General features: G+C 37.7%; 1 protein-coding gene across 1 annotated transcript in view; it reads left to right on the top strand.

Annotated features, from left to right (window-relative positions):
- Sec8 (exocyst complex component secretory 8) overlaps nucleotides 1-12,265 on the top strand; it is a 416,647-nt gene that overhangs the window by 313,311 nt on the left and 91,071 nt on the right. The window contains exon 22 of the mRNA XM_090385352.1: nucleotides 8,885-8,916. Coding sequence (XP_090241478.1) covers nucleotides 8,885-8,916 — 32 coding nt within the window. The remainder of the gene's footprint in view (nucleotides 1-8,884; nucleotides 8,917-12,265) is intronic.

Genomic DNA, 12,265 nt, shown 5'->3' with positions numbered 1-12,265 from the left:
ATACTCTCTCATGGCATCATTCCTATATATGTGTGCTATTCTAAAACCAGGTAAAGATCCTTCCATAGTTGAGAATTACAGACCAATATCGTTGACAAGCTGTTTGTGCAAAATCTTTGAAAGGATGGTGCATAAGAGGCTCATCTGGGTTCTAGATTCCCAAAACGTTCTTTCCGATCAATATGGCTTCCGTTAAAACAAATCTACCCTAGATTTACTGCTCAAAATTGAATCTAACATACATAACGCTTTTGTCATGAGACAACATCTGGTGATGGTGAACCTAATATTCAAAAAGCATTTGATACCACTTGGCGTCATGGTATTGTTAAAGATATACATCAGTTGGGGCTGAGAGACTACCTTCCACAATTCATCCAGAACTTTTTAAGGTTATGCACCTTTCAAGTCCAATATCAAAACGTGCTATTAGCAACTCACATTCAAGAAGAGGGTGTTCCACAGGGTTCCATACTGAGTGCTACCCTATTTGCGATTCGAGTCAACAACATATTGGAAGAACTTCCAAAAACCATCCAAATATACATGTATGCAGATGACCTCACCATATCCTGCCAGTCACAAAGTATGAATACTGTTGAAAGACAGTTACAAATTGCTCTTGCCAGAATAGAATCGTGGACCTTATGTAATGGATACCGTCTAGCTGAGCAGAAATCCACCACTACTCATTTTTGCAAATTACGCTCACTACATCCTGATCCTGAGCTAAAGATCAATAACATTTCAATTCCTCTTGTTCACATTATCCGTGTTCTTGGCCTTGTACTGGATAAGAAACTGAACTTTCAAGCACATGTGGCTTATCTTAGAACTATCTGTTGGAAAAAGTTGAATATTCTCTGGTGTGTGTGTGTCATCTATGTCATGGGGTGCTGATCGATATACCCTGATCCATCTTTATCGAGCTCTCATCAGATCCTGCTTAGACTATGGCTCTCCAGTGTATGACTCTGCGAGAAGAACTACTTTAGAGTGATTGAATACGATCCAGCACAGTGCGCTGAGAGTTTCTCTAGGGGCTTTCAGAACCTCCCCAGTTCAGAGCCTTTATATCGAAGCTCATGAACCACCTTTACATCTTCAGAGGAAAACATTACTTTTGATGTATGCTGCAAAAATTTGCAGTCTTCCCTCCCACCCTAGTTGGAAATGTCTGTATAATACCGAATGGGAGTCATTTTACAACAGTAAGCCAAATGAAAACCGACCTGCTGCACTTAGACTTAAAGAACTCACTCAGGCATGGAATATAGACATCAGCAATATATTTCAGGACATGACACCTCCTGATTCACCTTGGACAAATATTTCTGTTAATTACGACGACTATTTTCAACAGTGGGGTAAGAACACCTTGTCCCCCTCCAATATCGCACAATTACATGAAACTATACAGATGGATCAAAAACTGAGATCCAAGTAGGTCCTGCAGCAACCTTCCCTTCATTCACCATTTTTGTTTCATTACCAACAGAATGCAGTATCTTTACTGCTGAGCTATATGCTATTAATTTAACTCTTGATCGGATAACTGAATTTTTAATTACGACTACTTTAATATACACCGACTCACTCAGTGCTGTCACTGCTGTAATAAGTGGTAACAACTCCTCTCACCCTGTAATAAAACAGATTTGTTCTAAGTTACTTGCCTGTAAGGAATTGAACCAAACTGTGACATTCTGCTGGATCCCAGGACATTCTGGAATAGCCGGCAATGAAAGAGCAGATCATGCAGCCAAACAACCAGAAACTACTATTTCTCAAACTATTCAAGTTCCATATACAGATTACAAACACATTATCTGTAAAGCATATTATAATAGCTGGTCATTAATCTGGAAAGGTTATCCAGGAAATAAACTCTACCAAATAAAACTGGAACCAAAGCTGTGGCTCTCCAGCTTCAAAAAAACAGGCGAGATGAAATAATTTTAGGAAGGCTAAGGATTGGGCATACTCACCTCACCTCACTCACCTGTATCTATTAACTAATGACAGTGCTCCCCAATGTACATCATGTCAAGTACAACTGAGCATTCGCCATTTGTTAGTGGTCTGTCCCCACTTTCAAAATATCCACTTAAACACCTTTAAATCAATTGCTAATACACAGTCATCAATAAATTTATTGCAGATTCTGGGAGATAATTCTAATGAAAAAGAACCATTTACTTTCCTAAATCGTATAGGAATATATCATAAAATATAGTTATTACGTTAAAGCTAATATTTCATATTCACCATTAGAAAGACACAATATAGCCCTAGCAGCCTATGTGTCATTAAACACAACAACAACAACAACAAACAACAAAGACACTTGAATCAGCTTTGGCACAAATACAAACAGGCTGTGAAACTCTGTGATAATGACCCAGACCAGGAATGCAGCTCTTGGATCCAGAGAGCTGTTACTAACATATTGAAGCCTTACTACAATATGTTGGAAGAGAGAAAGACTCGGCAAACGTCATTGCTGGAGTTCTTTTCTAAGGCCAAAGAACCTGCAGAACTGGTCGGCCCTCCATCAGACCCCTCCTATTAAAGCCGCCCCATCGCACCACTGTCAAAGAACATCAATAAGGGGAGGGGCAGACGGTGGCATTATTACATACTCCAAAGGTGGCTCTACAGGAACGAAGTACTAAGTTAAATTTTTATTTTATTACTTATTTATATCTCATAATTATAAAATAACCACAAGTATTTAATATAAAAAAGACTTATATTAACTCTTATGGCTCAATTTTCATAGTGAAAGATCCTATCTCATTTAAATACATTATAATTCTTGCTCAATTTATGCCAGGGCCTACCTGTATATATATGTACTACTGTACACATGGAAGTTACAAATTAATCTTACTACTGCTTACAATCAATGCCTATTGTACAATATTTATTTTCTTGTTTAACACTGTATTACATATTTTAAATTAGATTATATTATATTGTATTAGTGGAATTACATTAAATGTTCAAACTTTTCTTTGTTTGTTTGCTGATTTTGTGAACTGTTGATATAACAACTTTCTCAATATATTGATCATTTTTCTCATTCTCCTGTATTAAGTTTTCATATGTTGGTAATTTAGAATACATAATTAATAAGTATTATATATTAAGAGTTAAAATATATATTATATATCGTGAAAATGTAGAATACATATATTATATGTGTAGGTTGGTCCAATGAAGCAAAAGTCGCTTCATTGGACCTACCTCTGCCAAGGTCAAAATGATGGCTGAGGGGCAGAGAGTGGTGCCATCTGGTGTCGATCCCATAACTACCAACCATCACTGGATGCCAAAGCTAAAACAGGTCCACCTCTTTAGCTGGATGAAGATTGAACATACAGCATCGAGTGTGGTGCAGGATAAAGTCATTCGCATTCAGGCCTTAGGCAGAGGGGTTGGTTCGAAAAGTTGGAGAGTCTCACGCTGACAACAGTGGAGCGAGTGTTGCCATCTCCTGTATGTTTGCCACAACTGAAGGGCAAGCCCACCTAGCCCAACCAACTGGAAGCTTCCTGTGCAACTGTACTAGTGACCACCCAGGAGGGCTGAAGAAGCCAATGCATGAAGTGGAGCATCGAAGTGAATATATTCATCATATGAGCATACTACGCAGTAACAAAACTAGAGACAGACATGACAATGTACAGGATCAACCACTACATACAAAGTGGTTAGAATGATTCCCAACTGTTCAGGTCAGCAAACAGGGAATAGTAGACCAAAGACAGACCATCATCAAAAAGAATCTCACAGCTCCTGCAATCTTGGAAAAAATAAAGCAGGGTGTGAGCAACCAACTATAAAGAACAATAAATACAGACACAACGGAACCAGAACAGAGGAGGAACAGCAAGTACACGAATTACAACCCAGAGCAGCTTGTGATATCCATAATAGAAGAGTGGAAGCAAGCCCTAGCAGAAATTGAGAGAATAGACCCCACAAAGATCCACACTATACTGAAGCAGAGACCCAACAGAATCCTGTGAAAATTCACAGACACTTCAATAGGTGACAAATAATACCAGATTATCTCAACAACAATAAAATAACACTAGACACCATCTGCACAGCCATTTACTGTGCCACTGCAGCAGCCACCAGGATGAACGGAAGCAAAACCAGAGACCAACGTAACATATAATGCCATACCATACTGAAGACATAGGAACCAACAGCCTGGGAAAGAAAGGTACAGCAAGAGATAGAAGAGACGAGTGAAGATAGGCCAACTAACCCAGTACCAACAGGGAACATAAGTAAAAAGCTGATCAGAAAAGTGAAGGCCATCCTCAAGAAAGACAACATCCACAGCAAACACGAGACCTATAATCAGAGAATCAAAGAATACCTTGACATCCTCTCAGGAATTCCTGGCATTCAGCAAGTGACTTTGCTATTACAGGGAGAGTGCCTAGAGGAAAATAGACAACAGAATATTTGATGAAAACCAGAAAAATAGACAACAGAATATTTGATGAAAACCTTCTACAGGAAAATTGGACAAGAAGAGAAGGAAGGCAATGGACCCCCCCCCCCCCTCCCTAGTCAGAAGGTATTCAAGGAGTTCTGGAGAAACCTGTAGAGCAGCGAAGTTAGCATAATGGTCTTGTCCCCTGGATAGATCTAGAAAGGAAAAAAAACCAAGAGCATACAAGAGATGACAGAATGGGAGATTCAGGAGGAAGTAGTACAATAGTCGATCAGGAAGTCCCACATCTCGCGAACCCCAGGAATAAATAACATCCACAACTACTGGTATAAGAGGTTCGGCTGCACACACAGGCACATAGCGGAGCAATTTACCCAGATAATAAAGCACCCTGACACAGTCCCGAAGTTTCTGACTCAGGGCATCACCTACCTGAAGGCTAAGGACAAAGACACCACAAACTGGCCAATTACAGACCAATCACCTGTCTCCCAACAAAATACAAAATCCTGACCAGTGGCATAACTAAGAAGATATCAGACCATTTGGAGATCCAGAACATCATGGCTGATCAGCAGAACAGATGTTAATTTAGAATGCAAGGAATAATTGAAAATTGATGCTGCAGTTATGGAGGAAGCCTACAAGAAGCACTGCAACCTGTACACAGCCTACATCAACTACTGCAAGGCCTTTGACTCTGTGCCCCATACCTAGTTGATCTGAAGATCTACAAAGTCAAACCGACACTGGCACACTTCCTAGAAGCAACCATGGGAAAATGGAGAACCCCCATCAATATCGAGAACACCACGACCAGACCGATACCCATCAGAAGAGGAATCTTGCAGAGAGAGAGATGCCCTGAGCCCACTATGGGATTCTGTCTAGCACTCAACCCATTGTCCACCATGCTCAATAACAGCAAGTATGGGTATACCCTAAAAGAAGGAAGGAAAAACTTGTACACCTTCTCTCACCAGACATACATGGATAACATGGAACTCCATGCTGCAACCAAGAATCAACTCAAACAGCTACTCAACACTGACATCAGGATGCAGTTTGGCCCAGACAAATGCAAGACTCGTAGATTGCATCAAGGACATCCAGTTGGATGAAATTACTAGTGAAGAGATTGAATCCATGACAGAGGAAGAGACAAACAAATATCTGGGGATGATGTTTTAGAACACTAGGAGATAAATGCCCGCCCGACTGAGAAGCCTGCTAAAATTAAAGCTGAGTGGCAGGAACATGGTCACAGCCGTAAACATTTATGCAGTCCCAGTACTAATGTATTCTCTTGGGATCATAGAGTGGCCTAACACTGAGCTGGTGAAAATTATGAAATTGACTGGGATAATGATGACCAAAAGTCACCAACACTACCCAAAATCTGACAGCAGACTGACCATAGCCTGTAAAGAAGGAGAAAGGGGTTTGACTGACCTCATTGAACAAGAGAAGAAAGCAAGAACGAACCTGCACGATTACTTCTGGGAAAATACACACCACTCTACCAAGCCATAAGAAAGATAGACAAATGGCACCCAACACTCAACTTCAACAAGGAGACCACACTCACACAGACAGAAGAAGCAAAGAAAGATGGGCAAAGAAGGCCCTCCATGGCAGACAATACAATGACCTCCATCAAGGCTACATAGATAAGATGGCTTCCAATGCTTGGCTTGTGGATAGAAGGCTCTGCCTTGAGACTGGCAGATTCATACTTGCCATCCAAGACCAGGTAATCAACACTAGGAACTACAGGAAATCTATTGCCAAGGACCCCAGAGTAACAGATAACACATGTAGATGGTGCCACCTTGTCCCGGAAACAATCCTGCGCATCATTGCAGGATGCAGAGTGATCACCCAGATGGATTACACTCACAGACACAACCAACTGGCCAGGATAATACATCAGAAGCTAGTGCAAAATTACCAGCTGATCAAAGAAAGTTTACTGTAATACAAATATGGTAAAATTTAGCTTATTACAAATACGGAAATGGCTACCTGCCTGATCGATATAAGTACCCAACACCAGCAACCTCCGGAAAACATATGAGAAAAAGATCAGGAAGTAATGATCATCCTGATCATCATATCAGCCATTGTCATGGTGCCAAAGAGCTTCTCTAAGACCTCTAAGAGAACACTTACATGGAACTCAACAAAGCTGTGATCCAAAACATATGTAGGATAGTGAGAGACTTCCTTGACCATCACTAATAATAGTAGTAGTAGTAATCACCCCATGCACTTTGTACCAGAGCTCATCACGGGGCAGAAAAAATCCCATAAAGGAGAAAAAGTTTTTTTAAGTAACATTAATAAATCAAAATAGCAAATAAAAATATAAAGAGCCTTTCAAAATAAAAGAAAATATGTAAAAAATAAATGAAAATTGACTTCCCTCATGTAGGTAACTATCCAGTTGACCTTTGAATTTCTCTAAGCTGTCAGTTTCTACTACTCACAGATGTAATCTGTTCCAGTAATGAACAACTAGCTAGCTAAAAGAAACTTCCTGCAATCCAGCCTAAACCTCTTCCCCTATAGTTTGAATTTATGGCCCCTAGTTCTGGAATCCTTTATAACCATAAATATTTTGCCTTCATTCATTTTAACCATGTCCTCTCAGAGCCTTGCATACCTTAATGAGGTCCCCCTCTAAGGTGACTGGTTGCCACCCACATAATTGAAGTCTTTCTTTATATGGTCATCCTTTTGTAGATCTTATGATGTGGGTTGTCTATCTTTGGACCCTTACAAGAGCTCAATATTACAACAGTGTGGGCTTTTAGTACTGCTGTCTATACTTGTCTGTACTGCTCAGAGATTTTCATATCTGCCTATATCATAATTTCCAAATCCCTTTCTTTCTCTACTCTCTTTATTTCAACTACTCAAAGTGTATAAGATATTTTAGATCTCATTTGTAAGACTGCATTTTGTTGCCTTATAACATAGTTGCTACTTTTCTGATTATCTTTTTAGCATGTTCAATTCATCCCGAAGGACCTCTGTTTGGCACCAATCATTAACTGCCCTCCCAATCTTTATGCTATCTGCAAATTTTGACATCAAGCCATCTATCCTCTCATTAACGTCACTTTTGAAACTCAGAAACAACAGTTGTCCAAAGAATCCTTGAAACAGAAGTTGTCCTTGGGTGTCCCCACTTCAGATGTTACTCCATTCTGAAAAATATCCATTAATTACAATCCCCTGCCTCCTACCCCACAATCCATATTAGAATAAGTAGTGCCCATAATACCATCTGTTCTGCTTTATACAGGCGCCTCCGTAGCCAGGTGGGAAGGAGCAGCAGTGCATAGCACACGCTTCTTGATTAGACCGGGGTTCGAGCCCGTCACCACCAAATACGGAGGATGTGGAAAGGTCAGGGAATGACCACCGCATATCCCCGAGCAATATGCCCTTAGTTGCTAATGCTCTTAAAAAAAAAAACCAAACATCTGCTTTATACAGTTGACCTCTCTTGAGGGACTGAGTCAAATGCCTTGCTAAAATCCAAATAAACTATGTTGAAATTATTCCCTACATTGAGATCGTGAGCAATTGTGTTGAAATAGCTAACTAGGTTAGTTTTCCTTAACAAAAGCATGCTGTGTTTCCTTCAGAATGCTATTTCAATCCAAATGTTCTATCTTAATTTATAATTTTGATCCTCCTAGATTTTCCTAACCACTGAAGTTATGGTTTAAGAAATATTTCTATTTGAGATGAGAAGAATTTTTATGGGATTTTTCTCTCACCATGACTTAATTAGGCAGGTTTGGGTGAGGATTATATGGCTTTCCCTCACATAGTGTTTTTTTTTTTTTAACAGGTGAATTGGCTATAGAATATGCACAGTTTATAGATATGGTTATACTTTGGTTTCATTGTTTTTGCTGCCTTGGTGTTTAATCTAAATAACCACAGCTAGTCTGGATCTTCATTTTTGAATGCCAGAAATAGTTTAGAGAATAAACACATTCTAGAAAGCAACTCTCGCTGTTTGCTTTTGCTCTTTCCAAGTTCATTTGCACATCATTGTATGGACCTCCATCTCTTCATATATTTTCATGATTTCTTTTGTTATTCTTTTTATTTGTATATTTTGTGATTGTCCATTGTTGCTTTTGTATCATACCTGTATCATAAAATGTCTTGTGAGAATCTTATTTTCAGTTGAAGATGACATATAAGACGGCAAGTTTATATACTCAAAAAGACTCTCTCTCTCTCTCATGACAAGGAAATATTTTCTTTCCGTTACTCAAAATTATGTAATTAATAACACAAATTTCAATTGTTTTCAAGTAAATATTTTCTTGCACGAATGACCAGAATATTTGTTAATGTGTAATAACTTTTTTTTTTTTTTAGGAAAAGCTACCCATGCTTGAAGATAGCAATACGTGAGAATCACTGTTTTAGTATTGTTTAATTATTAAGTATTACTTAATTAATGTTTATCTTAATAGTCTTAACCTTGAATATTTATTATCACTATAACAAATACTTAAATGCTTAGCAATATAAATAAGATTTAAGGCTAAAAAAAGGCCTGATTGTGGAAGGAGTTTACCATCATGTAGTGGTGGTGCTGACTTGAGAATAAGTAACAGTAGTCTTCTCAACTCTAGAAACTTATTCTTATCTCATCTTATTCAAGGTATAATGAATAGGCAATTTGTTGTGAAGGAATTCACAATATGTTATGTAATGATGCCATTGTACAACTTTGGTTGGTTCATGTATTGATGATCTTGATAAACTACTGCATACTATTCCCAGCACACTCCATTCAATGCCTCTTGTAGTCTTTCACCAAAAGGCTGTCAGAAGGATTTTGAACAATCTTCATGCTAAGAATGTTCCAGGTCCTGATTGTATTCTTGGTTCTCAAAACTGCTCCTGAGCTTACTGTTGTTCTGTGTCACATTTTTTCATGTCTTATTCCACAGGTGTTTTCCCTTCTGCTTGGAAATTTTGTTCATAACCAGCCAGTTCCTAAAAAGGGTGACAAATCCCTCCCATCCAATTATCATCCCATTGCACTTACTTCTACTCTTTTCAAAGTAATGGAGAAATAAATTAACCATCTGAAACCTAGAAACCTTCCATCTGAAATTATTGCTAGTATTGATTCCATCAGTGTTGATTCACTGACAATGTACTTGCTTATGTATGGACAAATTCAGTGAAAAGTTTGGTGAAACTCAAGCATTGCTCTTGACTTTTCAAAGGATTTAGATCATGTTTGGCATAAAGGTCTTCTAAATAAGCTTCCATCTTATGGCTTTCCAACTGTTTTTTTGTAATTGAGTATCCAGTTTTCTCTCTGACTGCTCACTGTGGGTGATGGTAGATGGCTCTCTGTCTTCTAACTTCTCTACCAATGCAGGTGTCCCCCTAAGGTTCAGTTTTTTTCTCCTCTTGTATATTAATGATCTTTTATAATAACTAGAATTCCTATCCATAGTTTTGCTGATGATAGTACACTGAATTATATCTTCTGGTTGGAGAAACCTTGCCCTGCATAAACAGCTTCAACTTTCCAAATATCCACTACCAATTCCTTAAATACTGATCTTCAGGTAATTCTCCAGTGAGGCAAAGATAACTTAGTTTATTTCAATCCTTCTAAAACTCAGTCCTGTCATTTATCTCACAGAAAGGATTCCTCTGCTTCTTTGCTTACCTTTGAAGATACTCTGATTTCTAGACATCACATATCTCCTTCATTTCTACTACTCAGGTAGTATGCATGCATCATTTTTTTTATATATCTGCATTTCCCATGCTTAAACAACCTTTTCATACTCTGAAACATAGTCAAGAAATGTATTTAGATCACATATCTCTATTGGGGATTATCCTGACTTGTAACATCACAAATATTGCTTCCTCTGCATTTAAAAAATTGGAAAATTGGGTTTTCTCTTTTGCTCTTGGCATTACTTTTTTTTTCTTTCCAAATAGCTGTTCACTCTGTACAAATTGTAAACCTGCCCTACCATGGAATATTGTTCCCACAACTGGAGTAGTGCCCTCAAAACCTCTCAAGGGCTTCTAGATTTCATTCAAAAGAGTGAAATTTGGTTAATTAATGACTCATCTCTAACAAAGTCTCTTCACTCTGTCTCATAGACATTCTGTTTCTGTTGCTTGCCTTATCTATATATATATATATATATATAGGTAAATGAATTAGGTGGTAGTATAATAATATAATATAAATAATATATTGGCTTGTCAGTTAAACCAATAACCAAGATAGGTACCTAACGTGACCAGGAAAAAATACATGCTATGCATTAAGCAATATATTACAAAATATATAAAAATCGATACATTAAAAAGTTAATTATGGCAATAGGTTACATTGAAGAGGACTTTTTCTAGGGCTAACCCTTTCAATGTAACTACCGTAATTAACGAGCTATCCGTTTCTGTAGTCATCGTCCAGCTAGGCAAAGTCCAAAAAGCAAAAAGTAAATTAGGCCAAAACAGATAAACAACTAAATTTCTAAATTTAGTAGCAAGCTAGTGCGATGACTGTTAGCCCGACGGATAGCCAAAATTAAATTTACATAAGCAAAAAAGAGCATATAAAATATTTTTAGGCATCAGTGTGTAGTAAAAAGATAGAGCAGCAGCCAGTGCTAACAAAAGGCGAACGGAAAAGTTAGAAGGATAGTTATAGTATCTCACTCCCCCTCGAATACTCTAATAGATCATGAGATATGAAAATTAGGAATAAGAAAGAGAAAGGTAAACAGAAAAGAAAAAGTAAAATCAATGACTAGGATGCAACCTTATAGAAAGGTATCCCATTTTGTGGCAGGCAATGTAAAGAAAACATTACGCTTAAAATTTTAACATTTTAACAAGCTTACCAACGCGAATCCAAGGCAGGAGAAAAAAGCCTCGGGAAATAGCACGTGCTGAATATATACTACTGTGCGCAGCCCCCCCTGGTAGGTGTAGTAGATAAGTAAAGCGATAAATTAGGCATATTTACAAGTAGCGCCCTCTGCATTGTCAATATGCCAAAGAACATAACTAAATAATAATGCCGTCAAATAATTATATCTTGAAATTAAATTAGAGGTTAACAGAATATGTTCCTGCCCATAGAGCAAATATAGGTACGACGTTTTCAATGCGTGTAAGCTATATGTGACTTACTTCATGAGCAGTACCTACTATATACATATATACATGCCCAACGTCATTCATATTAGCCAACGAAACTCCCACAACAATTTTTTAAACCAAGTATGTTATATTAGTGCCTGTACATTATTAATTCTATAATCCTCTGTGCGCTAAGGTTATAATTTTCCTTGCTACATGCTATAATTAAGGCTTTATAAATAAATCGTGCTATTATGTGGTGTGGGAAGCCATTATTTAATAACTTAGTTCTGAAATCAATCAGTGTATCTATCATATAATCCATCTGATTACATATACTTAATCTTCTTAAACTTTGTGCGATAATTATATTGCGATGAATTCTTTTTGATATATTTGAGTTCCAGTTTGTGAGGTCGATAGCATTAAAATTATAATCTTTGCGTTTATCATACAACTTGGTGTGTACGGTATTATTATCATCTATTCTTATATCCAAGTCCAAGAAAGTAGCAGATTTGGAATTAGCATTTGTGCTTTCTAAAGTTAATTCAGGCGGATAATATTTAATAGCTTCTGTAAGGAAGTCTGGCATATTGAAAACTATCAAATCGTCAATATATC

This window comes from Mastigoproctus giganteus, chromosome 11 (assembly GCF_048544385.1).
Source record: "Mastigoproctus giganteus isolate SK-2022 chromosome 11, ASM4854438v1, whole genome shotgun sequence".
NCBI lineage: Eukaryota > Metazoa > Arthropoda > Arachnida > Uropygi > Thelyphonidae > Mastigoproctus > Mastigoproctus giganteus.
This window is presented reverse-complemented; position numbering and strand designations above follow the sequence as displayed.